The sequence below is a fragment of the Lissotriton vulgaris genome, chromosome 6 (genome assembly GCF_964263255.1).
Source record: "Lissotriton vulgaris chromosome 6, aLisVul1.2, whole genome shotgun sequence".
NCBI lineage: Eukaryota > Metazoa > Chordata > Amphibia > Caudata > Salamandridae > Lissotriton > Lissotriton vulgaris.
In genome coordinates this window covers 59,020,671-59,036,358 of record NC_141694.1, presented here as the reverse complement: position 1 = coordinate 59,036,358, position 15,688 = coordinate 59,020,671, and the positions used below count along the sequence as shown (strand labels likewise).

At 46.8% G+C, this 15,688-nt stretch overlaps 1 protein-coding gene across 3 annotated transcripts in view; it reads left to right on the top strand.

Moving 5' to 3' along the window:
* VEGFA (vascular endothelial growth factor A) overlaps window positions 1-15,688 on the top strand; it is an 84,629-nt gene that overhangs the window by 33,099 nt on the left and 35,842 nt on the right. For all 3 annotated transcript variants that reach the window (XM_086925919.1, XM_086925917.1, XM_086925916.1), the window contains exon 2: window positions 13,111-13,162. In XM_086925919.1, coding sequence (XP_086782045.1) covers window positions 13,111-13,162 — 52 coding nt within the window. The remainder of the gene's footprint in view (window positions 1-13,110; window positions 13,163-15,688) is intronic.

The following is a 15,688-nucleotide window of genomic DNA, read 5'->3' as shown; positions in this document are numbered from 1 at the left end:
AGACTGTCTTTTCAACACTCATTTAAGGATATCACTGTCGGAGGAGAAAGAGACCGGATGTGGGAGCACGCGGCCTGACTGCGGATTGTGGAACGTCAGCAACGGAGGCCAAGGCGAGACCACGGCAGTAAGGAGTCGCAGGACGGGGCACTGTTTCAAACAAAGCTAAGGAAAGGGCTGACCTGAAGCCCCTGCTCTATGATCAACGTGTGCCAAAAAGCCCCCGCTCTCTGAACATGGTCTCGGACTCGCCTGACGCAAAACTCTCCGCCCCCCCCCCTGATCTGTTCCCGACTTGGCCTTGCTCCATCCCCTCTTCCTCCGACCTACCATAAGGACTGTTCACACCCGCACCTTTCCACCCGAACTCCCAAGTTCCTCCAAATCCTACTGAGCTACCCAGGGAAGAGTACTCCCTACGTCAGAAGGGAGGGAGCTCCGACTAAGTAGACCACGAACTGTGTTAAATCCCAGAACGGTGACCTAGAACCCCACCAAGGGTCGCCCCCGGAGAAAAGATAAACAAAGTCTGTGGTTCTGCCCGTTACCAAGCACCTTGGAGAATGATGGAAGCAACAGGAAATGCCCACCACAGAGACTCAAGAAACGAACTGATCTCACAATTACCCCCAACGACTCGATCCACATGAACGTTTCTGTTGATAGGTAATCCAGGTGTTCAACAGTGCCGACAGAAGACGACAAAAGGACAACGAAGAACTCTGATATTTTTACTGTATCTCCTTTCTCTCCCAATCACCATTGGACTGACTATGCACCCACCGTATACAAAAAGGACTTATTTATATGATAATTTACCAGTTCTTATTCTATGATCTGTACCCAACGCCCTCGCTACGTGATTCTAGTCTGATATTTCATTACGATGACTTTTTCCTGCAACCAACTTAACAATGAACCCGCCTACTGACTGATGAGATTTTTCAATATGATGTTTATAATGTGATGTTTACGTACAGTTCTTTCACCCAAGTCCCCTCTCCCTTACTTATGATCACTGCATATAGGGGTAGATAGGAAATAGGCCAGCAAGATGTCTTGGAAATGTTAAAGGGAGGACTGTGAAAAATAAATACAAACTTGGTGAACATTATCGGCGCCATCTTGCCCCTTTCCAGGCCCATTCGTGCGCGTAAGCGGCAGCCATTTTGAGCACCATGGCCTCCCTGCCCCTCACTAATAGCCAGCGCGTCTCTCTCTCTCTTAACCTCGCAAGCATTCCCCCGCACGCTGACAACCCCCCCCGCTCTCTCATGCCTTGGGTCATAAACCCCTCTCCAGCGCAGCTTCACCACGGAACCCCATCCTGTTCCCAGCGCGACACCTCCCTTCATTCCTTTCATGGCCTCAAACCCTTTTGATGCAAACCCCCTTTTCCTGTGTCCCCGTTTGTCTTCCTCGTTCCCAGGCTGCCACCTGACCCTGCGGATACTGTTTATTACCCCGTACAGTAGGAAGCTTCCCCTCCCCATCAAAAGACCCCCGAACCGATCAAAGCCCCCACCCCATGAGATCCGATCAACCCCACGCATTCCGTGAATCGGCGGAATGCCCTGCTGTGCGACCACCATCACCTGTTGTGACCGGGGTGGGGAATCCAACTGTAAATGTATGTGGGAACGGGTCTGGAGGGGAGATTCCGAGGATGTTCTTTCAAGTATTAAAATATTACGAGAATGTGTTATGTGCAATAAAGGTCGTAAACTCTAGTATAAGAGGCCCGGCCTCAGAGATGTGGTTAGAGCACCTCGTGACGATACTTGCTGTCTGAATTGATGTGTTCTCCTCCGGAGAGAATAAAATCCTCGTTTCCCGCCTTCCAGTCTCCAGCGCCTGCTTCTTCATTGATTAATATTGGTGGGTCATAGAGGCGATACCGCCGGGCAACATAAAAGGGTCTTTGGTTACCGGTTGTCTTTGGAACCCTTTTTAACACACATTCTCAAATAATGCGTCGGCTTCCTGTTCCCTCTCGCGTACCGCATTGCTCAACATAGTGCCAATTTTATATCTTTTCGAATTAGGCTGCCGCACATCAATCACCTGCACGTTTCTGTGCAACTTGGCGTTTTAAGAAATGGAAACTTTCGCTAGACTGTTGCAACACGTATATATATACAAGCACTTTCAATGCAATAGGTCTCCAAATTGCAAGATTTTTAAGCTTCTTCGTAAATTATGCCTTTTATTTGTTTTTCGAAGCGACACAAATCTAAAAGGCATTGTCATTTCTAATGCTAATAGCTCAAACTCTCGCAAATGCGAGACCACTTTAATGTTGGCCGCCACCCTTTTCTTTAGACGCTGCTCGTTGTATTCAGGTTACAGAGAGCAGCGCCTAAAGAAAAGGGCGGTGGGACCCAACATTAAAGTGAAAGCGCCTATGGGGTGCTTTTACACAAAGTCTAAAAATAAATAAAGAAAACTTTTGTAGTGTAGCCGCTAAAGTGAAAGGGGTAACGCTGTAAATTAAAGAAATAAATAAGCACGGCCGCTAAAGTGAAAGCGGACTGTGCCGTAAATTAAATAATTGAGTGCGGCCACTATAATAACAGCAGACCGCGCTGGAAATAAAAAAGTACATGAATAATAACAATATAAAAGAAGGCAGCGTGCTGCGACATAGTGGGTGGAGTAGGGAAGATCATTAAAGAAAATAGTGCTCACTGACTAGATAAAGCAGACCCTATAACAACACAAGTAAGAAGTCCAGTCACAAGTAAGAAGTCCAGTCCTCTTGGGAGGTTACAAATGCAGGCAAGGCGGTACCAAGGAGGGACTAACAAGCCTATTCACAAATAACGATTTCGAAAGTACAGTCACAGGAGCCAATGAAAAAGATGGGCGGGAAATGGGTGGAGCTTCTATGCCATACCTCTATACAGCAAGCCTCATAGAGCTGGGCATGCTCTACCCTGGCTCGACCTAAAAAGGCTGAGTTTGCCTTGCTGAGATTTGAAGATGTAACCTTCAGCTCACAGCTGGAGGTTTCAGAGAGAACGAACTCACTGAACCACATTCTCAGCTGTGAATTACCCCACCACAGAACAGGGCTTTCAAGCAGTCTCACTTTGTCTGAGCTCAGCGGGGGCGATGATGACCCAGAACAGGAGTGCAAAGCCCACCCTTTATGTCTTAAACAGTGATCTCCCCACCCTAGAACATGGATAAAAGGAGCTCCAAATCTGCCAGGGAATTCCTCCACTCTAAGACTGTGGTGGACAGAAGTGCCCGACTAGTAGCATAGCAAGTCTATAAAGATGGTAACAGAGTTTCGCTGGATTTTGGAATGTAATACGGATTGACTCATTTGTTGGATGGTATTTCTGTAACGTCGATGCTTTGGCAGACTGTTTGAGCCTTTATACAAATGAAAAGTGCATATACACACTATGAGCAGGTCATATGCAACATGTCTATTTTCACACGTTCCCTTTAGACACAGGCAGAGATGCTGTTACACACTTGCTTTGACGCACAAGCACAGCACCAAAACATGCTCCCCAATGGCCATGCTGCACCCACACGTTTTCTACCCGGAATGATCTATCTATCTATCTATCTATCTATCTATCTATCACGCATGATGCATTTCGGCGTTTTTAGCCTTCTTCAGATGCCTCTGTGTTTTCGGTGTTGTCCCGCCCCCACCTTTAAGTTTTCTGTCGCGTTCCCATTGGTGTGAGAGCTCTCCCCCATGTTCAAATATGTGCACACCCTTTGAAGCTAAAGATCTTGAACTCAAGTCCCATAATCCACTTGGACGGGAAACGCTGTGCTTGGGGAATACGTGTGTGTGTGTGTATGTATGTATGTATGTATATATATATATATATATATATATATATATATATATATATAGATACGTTTTATATACGTCGGTGGTGGGGGGGCAAGCCATCCACCAATATTTCGGTTTCCATGTTGGATCCAGAATAAGGTGAAGAGCGCTTCGGACATGCTCCTGGCTCCTCCGGCCCCTCCTGCATGCTTCCATGGTGGGCCAATGGAGTGAGTGTGTGTGTGTGTTCCAACACCCCGCCTGCACCCTCGGCGATGCAGGGGTTAATGAGTGCAGCCCTTGCCAATACCCAACTCTCCCAACCTGAGATCACAAGTGACACGTAAATAAATACCCGGATGAAGGAAAAAAATAAACATAAATGCCAATTAGGGCGGCTCTAAATTAAAACATGTGTTTCAGCTGCCCCCACGTCAGCGCAGCATTGTGACACCTCGCTCCCCTGAAGTGTTTTCTTGGCAGTAAATATTCTGTTTTTAATTAAGGAACGCGCAAAAGCGCCTGTGGGGGCGGGGAGGGTATTCAGCAGTGTGTATTGGGACAGGAATGAGCGATGGCACAGTGTAGTGAAAGGTAAGAGGTTCCTGCTTCTGCCCAGGGCGCCTGGCAACCCCCGGTGACCCTGTATCCTGGCCGGGCCGCTCTGGTGCCTTCTCACTGGACACAGGTCTCATCCCAGCACGCCACCGCCTCTGATAGGCCAGTGAGGGGAGGCGGGAGTGGCAGCCATGTGCATTGTGGCTGATGCAGTCAGCCTTCATTCACATCAGTTACACCAAAGAGACTAAAGTGGTTGATGAAAACGGCCAATAAATGTTAAATCAAGGGGTGGAATAGCGATGTCGAAGTTGAAGTTAAAATATTTATAGAGTGCAGGCCTACCAGGCGGTTCCTTGGCGCTAGTCCACATGTGAACCCTGATACATCCTAGCTTCTTTCTTCAGTGCCATCGATGTTGGGGTCAAATGGAAAGAAGGCCTGGGAACAGGTGCCCCAGCCCGTGACCAGGGCTAAGGTGCTATTGTAATGCAGCATAAAATGCAATAACTGCACACCCGGACTCGGCATCACGTGGCCGCCTTCCTTGGGCACCACTGTGGACGTTTCCCTGTTGGTCGGCGCCCTGAGTTTTTTTTAATTCCTTTCTTAAACAACAAATGTAGCCCGCTGTGACTAGGCGAGCTCTTTTCCAAATGGGCAAAGATCCCTTGTGCAGGGCCTGTCAGCACCAAGTACACCGGAAGTGTTTCAGGTCGCCCCTCCCATCGAGTGCATCATGGGCCGACCCTGGCATGGCACTCTTCCATCCACTCCCAGCTCTCCCCGTGCTGCTGCATCGCCCGCTCTTGTTCTTGTCTTCTCCTTGCTTTCACCCCTGTTTTTTAAGTACCATCTCCTTGCTTTTCACTCCTTTTTTTACATCTTTTTCCCTGCTTTCACCCCTGGTTTTTTAGTGCCTTCTTGCTTTCCCGGGTTATAAAAATAAAACGCGAGTGGGAACTCCAGCTCATTGAGACCCTGACGGTGATTTGTCATACTTTACAAAGCCCTGATTGACTGATTGATGAACGGCATATCCCACTTCCGGCGGCAGTCTCAAACCAATGGTCTGGCTTGTCACAACCACTTGCGAGGTCGTCACAGAGGCCGGGTGAGATTAACAGTAGGACAACTCTTAGACCATATATTTAATGTTGGAAAAGATGGCGGCAATCCGTGTGAAATGTTGCAATCTCCACTAAAATGGAACCATTTGTCTTCAAAGTTTGTTTTCGGTAGTCAGACTGTATATCACGCCGCTTAACCCCTCCCGCACGCTAAGGTCCTGCACAGCTTATCTTCTTAAACCTCCTACATTTCGGTGTAAGACCAAAGGTGGGAAATCCTTTGCAGCCTAAAGAACAAAAGCTTGGAACCAACTCCCTAAACAGATGACCTATATCGACTCTGAGCACCTGTTCAAGAAAAACCGTCAAACTTGGATAGTGCCATCTACTGACTCAATGTGCCAGGCACTTATTCTATGATATCCTCACCCTCCCTCCCCCACTGGTGTTGCAAAATCCTGCTCTTACCTGCACATTGCCAAGATGTTCCTAAAGGGGCGAAAGTCCCGCTCCACAAATACTATATTCAATTCAATACAAAACCACATTGTACTAAATAAAATGCCTTTACGTAGAGTAAAAGTCCCTTGCACGGATGGGTGGCTGTGCAGTGACGGAGGCGCGCTCACTCCTAACCTCAGGTAGAGTCGAGCCTGCTCCTACCTCTGTAGGTGCTGCTGGGAGTGGCTGCTGGAACTGATCCGCGCCATTAAGGACAAGCATTTTAACTCCTTATGAGAGCCATGGAGGAGGTTGAGGATATCTGTGCACCCAGAGGCTGGCCAGAAAGTTGAGTCGCTTAGGCCACTTTATTTGACCTTGTTAGCTTTCTGTGCCTTTGAACAGCCTGTAGGGCTCTGCCAAGTTTGTTGGGAGCCTGTAGAACTCTGCCAAGTTTGTTGGGAGTCTGTGCCCTCCAGTCCCACATGCACAGGCAGCTAGGCCCATATTTAGCAGAGGAGGGCATGCTTGCAGGCCGCGGCCCTGATTGTTTCTGACAGCACAGAATAACATGGGGAGATCTGGTTTCCACAGACATGCTTTCCTCTCTCTGGGCCACAGCCAGCTTCCTTTCCTACGTAGGTTCGGCAAGCGTCTCCGTACATATTACAAGCTTCATATAGTGTCTAATTCCCCCCCCCCCCCCCCCAAGTTTGATCTTCCTTCTCTGTCCTTTTACGCATAGCCCCCTTTCTTCTCTTCATGGCTGTATCACCTTTCCCAACTCCATCTACCTTTCTCCCATCTCTCTCACCAGTCCAGTGTTTCGCAGACCTATCTTTTGGTTTCCATTACTTGTCTCCACCCTACCTTTACACCGTGGTACCTTCTAGAGCACACGGATACCCCAATGGGGCTTCACGGCGCTTGCCACAAGTATGACGGCCGCAGTATAGGACAGAGCAGGCAGGGCTAAGAGGGAGAACAACCAGGTCTTCAGTTGCTTCCGTATGCTTAAATGGTTTTGAGTCTTTTTTAACAAAAGTGGCAAAGAGTTCCATAGGGTGGGGGCTAGGACACGAAAAACATGTCCGCCCATTCTGGCTCTTCTATGGCGGGGTATTGAGGCCAGATTCAAGTCTGCTGAGCGTAAGACTCCCGTGGGGGATATTCAGTCCTGCAGCATTTCACCTCTCTGGGAGGACCTGCAGTCCTTTCCCTTTTAATGTAACACAAATGCTTCGCACCAGGCGGCCTCCGATGAGTTTTTGGCCACCTTCATTGATTACTTTCCATATTCAGTTTTTAGTGCAGGTTACTGCGAGCTGTTGAACTTCTCTATGAACATGCAAATCCCAAAGCCTTACCTGTCCACCCCTCCTCAAGCCTCCCTAGGCACCCCAATATAGGAACCTCGCCCCCCAGGTATTAATATCAAATGATTGTGCCAGAGTAGATCAAGCTACTGGCTGAAGAACACACAGGCCATAAACGATGGGGAATATGTGCAACTGGCTCGCTGCCCTGCAGAGTTCAGCTGTGTGCGTCTTTGTGTTGGAAATCTGAAGTAAAAAAGATGTATACACACACACACACACACTTTTGAGTATCCAGAATAATGCCCTGTGCAACCATTCCCTGTTCACTTGAGCCTACCAGTGTTGGTAAGAATAACACAAAGAGAAACTATCCTGAGACAAAAAATCAATATCAGACAGTTGACTTTTGTAGGATGACATGTTTTTACTCTCAAGTGGAATTACCTTTCCAAACAGCCAACAGTGTTTCGAGCACTGAGCTATTCTTCGGGGCTGTTACAAGCATAGAAAGATCTGTACATGAATACCAATTTAGCATGCATATATATAATTTAAAAAAACACACATAGGGTAATATTAGCGTAGGAAACATTGGTACATAGGGTGGGGCCTCGTTAAAGAAAATAGATTGCAGCTCTGCAGAAGTTAGTGCAGTGAGGGCTTCACAAGCAACCGTGCCCTTCCCAACTCTCGCTTCAAAGTGCTCCCCGCAGCATCCCCGGCTGCAGCTCACGCCGAAACCATGAAATCGCTCCTAACTAAAGGCCGATTCACATTCCGCCTTCCGGTTGTGTATCTCCGGTAATAAAATATATGCTTCTTTGTTTAATATTTAAAATGTTTACACTAATTTTTTGCTACAGTTAAACTCGTGTCCAGCCTGTTTGAAGGTGCTTATGACATACTACATGAGGTAACCGATGCACATAAAGCGTTTGACCCAGAATTGCATCCCACCGGCCAGGAAGCCGGGAGTGGCCTCTCGCGTCTCCTTTCTACATCCTCTTTTACTTCCCTACTGATGGAGTTAGTAGGCATAGGCATGCAGAGGGCCTTGCGCCCCACATTAGCCATCGGTTGAGCAGCTAGCCAACACTCCCGTTAACAACTTAAAGTTAGACCGTTCCAAAATGTCTTGCGATAATTTCTACTCGGACGTCGAGATGGGCTTTCCTCCATGGGGTTCAGAGTCTGCACAACGAGTCTGTGCCGAGGGGCCATGTAATGGCCGTGACGCAAAGGTCGATTTTTAAAAGATTGTACCTTTTCGGCATCCTTCTGCTACGAAAGGTTATGTGCAGCTCTGGTACAGAGAGGGGTCTGGCCACAGTGGCACGCCGTGCCAGCTAGCAAAGCAGAGGCTTGAAGTCAAAGAAAAAAGACTGAAATGCTCACTCAGCAAGAAGTGAAGGGATTGCTAAAGTCTCTTTGCCTCCGTTTGGCTTGTGCATCCCAGGCAGCCGGTAGGTGGCGCCAGAGCGCTGTGCGAGGTAGACGGTTCAACCAAGGCCCGGCCCGCACCGCAGTCAGCAGTTGTGGGAATCAAGGCCACGCGGTACAGGGGAGGATTAGGGCCAAGGCTCCCCAGGGACGCCTTTTACAGGCTCCAGAACCCGCTTGGGGTCCTGTTCAATTTCAATGTCTCAGCTGGGATGTGAGAAAAAACGCCTCTCTATACAGAACAGTTTGCGACGTAGGATTGTCTGCTGCTCCCATGTCTGCATGAATGCAGTGTGGTTGTGTGCCAACGAGTGAGCCGATGGACGAGGGGCCTCAGAATGGAGGGGCAACACATGTTTTTATCTCTTAAGGAAACGATGAGGCTGTACTCGCTTCACTCCGGCCCAAGGCGTGGCCACGTCTGCGCCAAGCTTACCAAGTGATGAGGCCGGGACTGGATATTGGCCCTCGTAAGGCAACAGTCGATCATTTAACAACCATTGAACTCTCCTAGTTACTCAACACCACAGAGTGCTTCTAAGATGGGACCTTCTATTCTTGATGACAATAATTGTTTTAGATGTCAGGCAAAATCTTTAGATTTGGGAGGTCCATGTGTTTGTTCCCTTTATACCAAAAATGTTAAGTTCTGTTACGTGCTCTTGCATAGCTCGTTCCCACAATTTGTCTGGTCTTGAAACACTTTCATGATGTAAGTGCCTTTTATAACAAACAGGACTAGTTTGTAAATGTATCTTTCTTTTAGTTGTTGTACAAGTCAATTCTGGCGCAGACGTCTCCATTTGTGTAAAAGGCATGCTGGCTTCACCTTTTTATGCAGGCGTAACAATAGGACCAGCTTCTTGGCCTGTCCTCTCCACCAGCAGCCTAAGTCTGCATTCCACCTTACAAGCCAACAGAATGTAAAGCGACTTCAAATAGCCTAACCTTCCCCCGCTCCCCCATTTGAAAACACATACTCGGAGTGTTGTTTGTGCCCAGTCCTCTTACCAGGCACCAGAGGCACCATCGAGCCCTGTCCTGCTCAGAACTGGGCAGGGGTGAGGTTGGAAAGGTTTTCTCTCGCAAACTCATCGTAATTCTTGTGAATACTACAATTACCACCTGTAGTTCTCGAATCATTCTCCATGTGGGGTTTAGCCTTAAAATCTGGACTATCACGCTCCTTTCACTCAATTGTGACATTCTATAGCACTTACTAACCATAGGTAGGGGGCTGAAACACTTGCGTATGTGGGTAGCATGCTACGTCATGTAGGGTTTGTGGTGTAAAGGGTGCTATGTTTTTTTTGTTTCCTTGTAGTGCCTGAGGACGTTGGTTATGTTGCGGGATGCAGCGCTTAGCAGTGTTGTGGATGAAGACGTGTGAGCAATAAAAACGCACCATACGGTATTCTTTTCGCTTGCAGCTTTGAAAAGCTCTGCAGGTTCCTTTATGGTATTTCTTCTGATCCTTCTCCAAGAAGCTGTTAACACAGCAGGTTGTGCAGGCTGAGATTTGTTCTTTAAAGTTTATGGCCCTCAGCAGACATAGGCTGATGGGAGAGCTGTGGTAGATTTGCTGGGATGGGCTCTGTCACTCTCAACCCATATATGATTGACATTGTGAGGCGCCAAGAAGAAGTCCTAGTACATATCTAGTTGGGACCTGCAGTGGTGGACTAAATTAATATGGCCAGCGGTATAAGGCAGATCTGTTCAGTTGGTGGTGGTTGGTTTATTGCTATGGATTAGTACAGTACGGGGTGATGGGCATGACCCTTAGGGGTTCTAATATGATTGTAAAAGGGCCAAGCAGTATAAGGGATTTATTATGCAGCATATTTGGACTACAATCATTTGCCTGACTGCAGCGTGTTATGGTATTGGCATTAGCGTGTGCCAGTAGGGTCATTTATGAATTGGAATTGCTGCCTAATACTCCAGCTAGGCACAGGTCAGCCCTATATAACTTGTCTGGGCATAGAAAGTTGTGCGTTAATTGGGCTGTTCAATATCTGTGGACTGTAGATTGATCTGAAGTAGCAATTTATTCCCGGTTCAATCTCGGGGTTAAGGGATGATATCTGTTTCTTGGAAACACCCATGCTTTCAACTCTCTTCTGAAGTGCAAATGTTTCAGAATGCTTCAAATTCTGACTGGTAATGAGTTCAAGAGCTTGGCGGCTTCTTCTGAGACCGCAGTGCCTCCCGTGGATTTCTTATCCAAAGGTGGTTAGATAATCCATGACGCAGGCCTGGAGCACAGTGTCTTATTTTGTTTGTTTTGCTTGAACTTAACTTCCAGGTGTAATAGTTCTTTTCCTTGAGAGGCTCTGAATGATGCAAAGTGCTCTGAACATTGCTCGCCTAGCTACCGGTAGGCAGTGGAGTGATTGCTGGACTGGAGTCTTGCGTTCTCTTAGGTGAAGTTTTAGAGCAGCATCTTGAATAAGTTGCATTTTGCATATGATGAAACTGGGGGTGGGGGGGGGCACTAACGTATAAGCTTTTGGCATAGTAAAGCTTGGAGATTGTAAGCGTGAGGATAGTTTGTAACTTTTGTTGGTGTCCAAGATATGGGAAGATGCGTCGCATTGTTTTCATTGTGCAGTACCTGCCCTTTGTGACCTTGTTAACTTGTATTAAGGCTAGCTCTGAATCCATGGTTCACCCACAAATCCTTACCTCTCTTCACATCATTGGAGAGGCCTCTAGTTTCTTGGGTGCGATGGTGGTAGGCTGGTGTTTTTGTCATTTTCCACTGGTTATGGTCCTGTGTCTGTTGTGAGGTTGAGCGATAGGTGGTTACTGATAATCAATGCATTTTTGGTGTGAGGGAAGTTAAGTTTTAATTTGTAGTGGTCTTCAAGTCATTCCCATTTAGAATGATTTGCATGTCATCTGCATAGTTGTAACAAGTGAAGTTAAATGATCTAAACCGGCCCAGTAATGGGGCGTTGAGTAGAAGGTATTTCTCATTTCCCTGAAAGCACAGAGTAAGTATAGTTCTTGGATGTCACCTGCTGCCTCCACTAGCCCCCTTCCTCATTTAGGAGGTGTAGAACACTACCTTGGTTTGCCTTGGAGCCCTGTACGTCTGCTTGTGCCAGCTTGCCATGTTTAATGCCTAGTACAGGTGACACTATGCCGTTTAGCCTCAGCCCGACAAATTGTATTGTAATTATATAGCGCTTACTACCCCAGATGAGGCGTAGAAGCACTTTTCGGAGGGTAGCATGCTACTCCGGAACCCAAAAAGGATTAGTGGTGGATTAGTATAGTTAAATTTAATCAACGGACATGTGAGTCTGTTGGTTGGATTGAAAGGATAATCTGGGGTTATAAGACAAAGGAGTCTAGAAAGTGTTTATTGGGAGATCATAGTAGTAAGATGAATTTTCCAGCCTAGTGCCCCTTGTACACTGTTCTTGTATGTAATATAAAAATACACTCCTTGCATCTGCCAAGCCGCATTATGACAGACGATATTGCATTCACAAGCCATTTCTGTCAACTTTTCATTGCAACATGTAGCCACGCCTGGCAGACCTCCCGGAGAAAAGCTAAGAATACTTGGCTTCTGGCAGAGACGAGAGTCTTGTGTTTACTTGAAGCTGGCTACAGGATCCGCACACAGTGCTGGTGAACCGTGTGAATAAATCCATTGCCGAAGGGATCATTGAAGATCTGTCTGGGGTTGGCTAGGCTAGAAAAGTTCAAAAGCGACCACTTCAGGTGCAAAGACAGGCACGTGTTTTCCAGCTCTCGAGATCTAGCTGCTCTGAAGTGCCCAGAAAGGCGACCTGCCAGCACCCTAATAAACAATATAAAGCAATACCACTGTTCTCGTCATTATCGGAGAACTGTGGGGTATTGAGGGCAACACATGTCCGCAAAGGGCCTACTGGCCCTCCCCAAAAGGACATTGCAGCTGTCATCTGAATGTCCTCTTCGGAAGCCTCATCCCACTAATTGCAATGAATGAGGGTCTGAAAGTTACCACGGAGCCCTGGTCCTGCTTATGGATCAGAGAGTTGATTGACAGCCTAGTCCCCTACGCTGGGCTTGTGTTTGTAGTACTAATAACCTGTAACTCTAAAGCTTAGGTATCCGAAACAATGACCTGTGGTGACACTCAACTAAACGTAGCTGCTGGAATGGGTCAGCCCCACAGGTCGACATTCTGGCAACACAGCACAGGTTGGAGACCGCTTCAGTGCACATGTCAGTTTGGCTGTCCTGAGACAGCCGGCCAAGCCAACATGCACAGACTACAGTGCCCCCGCCGCCAAAACTCGGCTTTTGAAAGAAAAATAGAACGACAATAAACGCTTTTATAATTGTTTTTTTTTTTTTGTAAGTTTTGAGGCTGGTGGGCGATGTTCCTCCGCCATAGCAGAGGAGCTGCCGATGCTGGTAAAATGACCAAGTGTTACCTTCAAGATTCTTAACTTGGTTTGTCTTCTCTCCTTCACAGTGGTCGCACGCAGCTCCAACCTCGGGTTACGGAGAGAGAAAAGCAGCCGAAGGTAAGGGCAGACGATAGCAGTGTTCTTTGGTTTTGGTAAAATCTGTCAGTTTCCCAGCATGCAACTCTTTGCTTGGGGATGTACATGATGAGGAGCCCGAGAGAGGGGCAGAATGATTAACTGGGTTAGGGGGCCACAAATCTGAGCCCATAGCGGAAGGATATAGAATAAAATGCTGCCACCTGGTAGATGGAATTGTAACTGGATGGAGTACTGTGAACACAGTGCGCACCTGATGCACACTGCCTTCCCTTCTGCCCAAGGAGGGGCTTTGTTTGTTTCTATAGAAGCAACAATGATCAAATCTGTCCAGTGGTCAAAGTGCATAAAGAAAAGTATAGAAACTGTAATCCTGAGCACAGTGAAGCCAGTGTGGGCAAGTGTGAGGGCGGGGTCACAGATGTGGCTAAAAATAAAATAATCTGTGACTATTTTGTTGGCCTTTCACCTACAATTAACTGCATATAATATATAATGCACACAGCTTAAATGAAAAATAACTGCAACTTAAATTTGTCTGTAGGAAATGTATTTTTGTTCTAGAAAAACACGATTGATTAATGTCTAGGGGAATAACCGGACAGCTACTGATTTCAACCCTAGTCAGTGCGCTGGGAAATAGTAACATGTATTTGTAATGCTAAGAGGTGCAAACCTCTGATAGAAAGCCTTGTGAATATGCAGATCGTTAGTTTAGAAGATGTATTACACACCGTATAAACAGGCTGTTGCAAAAAGATTGTATTTAAACGTTTACAGTGCTTTCTAAAGTCAAGTTTTAGTAATGTGCTTACTATAAGTAGGGTAGATCTTTTCATAGGTTTCCATAAAAAAGACAAAATCCAGATTCTCTCAATGAAAGCCTGTGCTGGCTCTCAAGCAGCCTTCAATATTTGCTGATTAACCAACTGCACACATTTACATTTTTTTCATGAGCTGGGACCTTTGAGAGAAGACTTGTTTCTTCTTTAGCGGCCTCTCCCTTCTCCATCTTATCAGTAGAGGAGACCCTTCTTCTCCCCATTCAACACGCGGCAACTCAATCGTTCAGGGACCATGTTTTTAAAGCTTGGAAACTCATTCCCCTGCTCACTTCGACCTCTGAATATGTCCGTCTTGAGCAGCAGCTCCTGAACACACCTGTGCTGTTGGCTTCTTCTTTACAGCAGAATCTACGACTACAGGAGGCACACAGTCCCTTCATACCAAGCACTGACCAAGCCAGTGGGTCCGGCTACATATTGGCTTTACCAATGCTTGCTTATACAGCATATAAAGCATTCCAACAGTCCTAAATACATTAAAAAAACTTTCTACAGAGAAAGAAAAGAAAAAAAAAGGATTGCTTTCTCAATACAAAGTGTGTAAACCAAAAAAAAAGATGGCTGATTCAACATACTTTTGAAATCTAAAATGTTCCCTCCTGTTTTGCAATGCGAGCACTCCAAAGGAGGTTGACTGAGACACCAAACAGCCAAAAGCAGGAGTTGAGTGAAACATGCTCTTTTTGGAAGCGCTAAAGCCCACTCTACCTACATGGCACCCATTGCGTCATTCCGTTTACACAGAAGCCCTTCCTCATCATACTGCTGCTTCCAGCAAATGAGCGCTGCTGGCATCAAGAAGTGCCTAGTAGCTCACCCAGCAGTCACTTTATCGATTGTCTACCCAAATCCTCAACATTTTGTGGACGTTTACTCAGAGCTGCCAACATGTAACCTGTGATCTACAGGCCAGACTAAGGACTCTTGAGTATGTACGTGAGCTGAACGGATGTGAGATCCTAAGGGTCTATTGCTGAGTCTGTGCTTACATTTCACGGGCTAACAAAACCTGCTTGCAAGCACATCTGTGCCCCACAAGGTCTAAATCCGAGATTCAACTGCCCATCCACAGGCCCTCAACGCCTGCTTTTAAGCATCTCTGAGCGTTGAATGGCCCACTGTGGAGTCTGAGCTTCTATCCTGAGAGTTACCAAAGCCTGCTTATTAGCACTTCGACCCCCCCAGAGTCTATAGCGGTGTCTGAGCTCCTATTCAGTGTCTTCCGAACTCCTTAGGTGCTATAGCAGAAGCTTCATGCCCATTCCCTGTAAGCTTCCATCTTTAGGGCATCAAAGGCTGTTGGTTTGTAAATGTTTGCTAGTTCTTGTCTCTTCCCACATTGCTTGCCATTTGCATTGGAGAATAATCCGACCCTGTGCCAGACACTTTATACTTCCATGTCAAAGGTCCAGGACTTTGTTAAAATGCTTAGCCCTGGCCCTTTTTAGGTGGAGCCTGGGCAGTGCGTGCGCTGCTCTGCGAGGCAGCTGTATTCAGGTATGGACTTGAAGCTCCGCCCACTCTACGCCCATATTTTTAATTAGCATGTCATTGTCGTATGGAACCTGTGGCTTTTCTTTGGTCGGTAGGCTTAGTAGTCCCTCCTTTGTACTGCCTTGTCTCATTTTGTAACCTCTCATGAGGACACCCCCTTTTACATGTGTTGTTACTTTGTAGGCTTTAATTTCAGCCTTTGAGCACT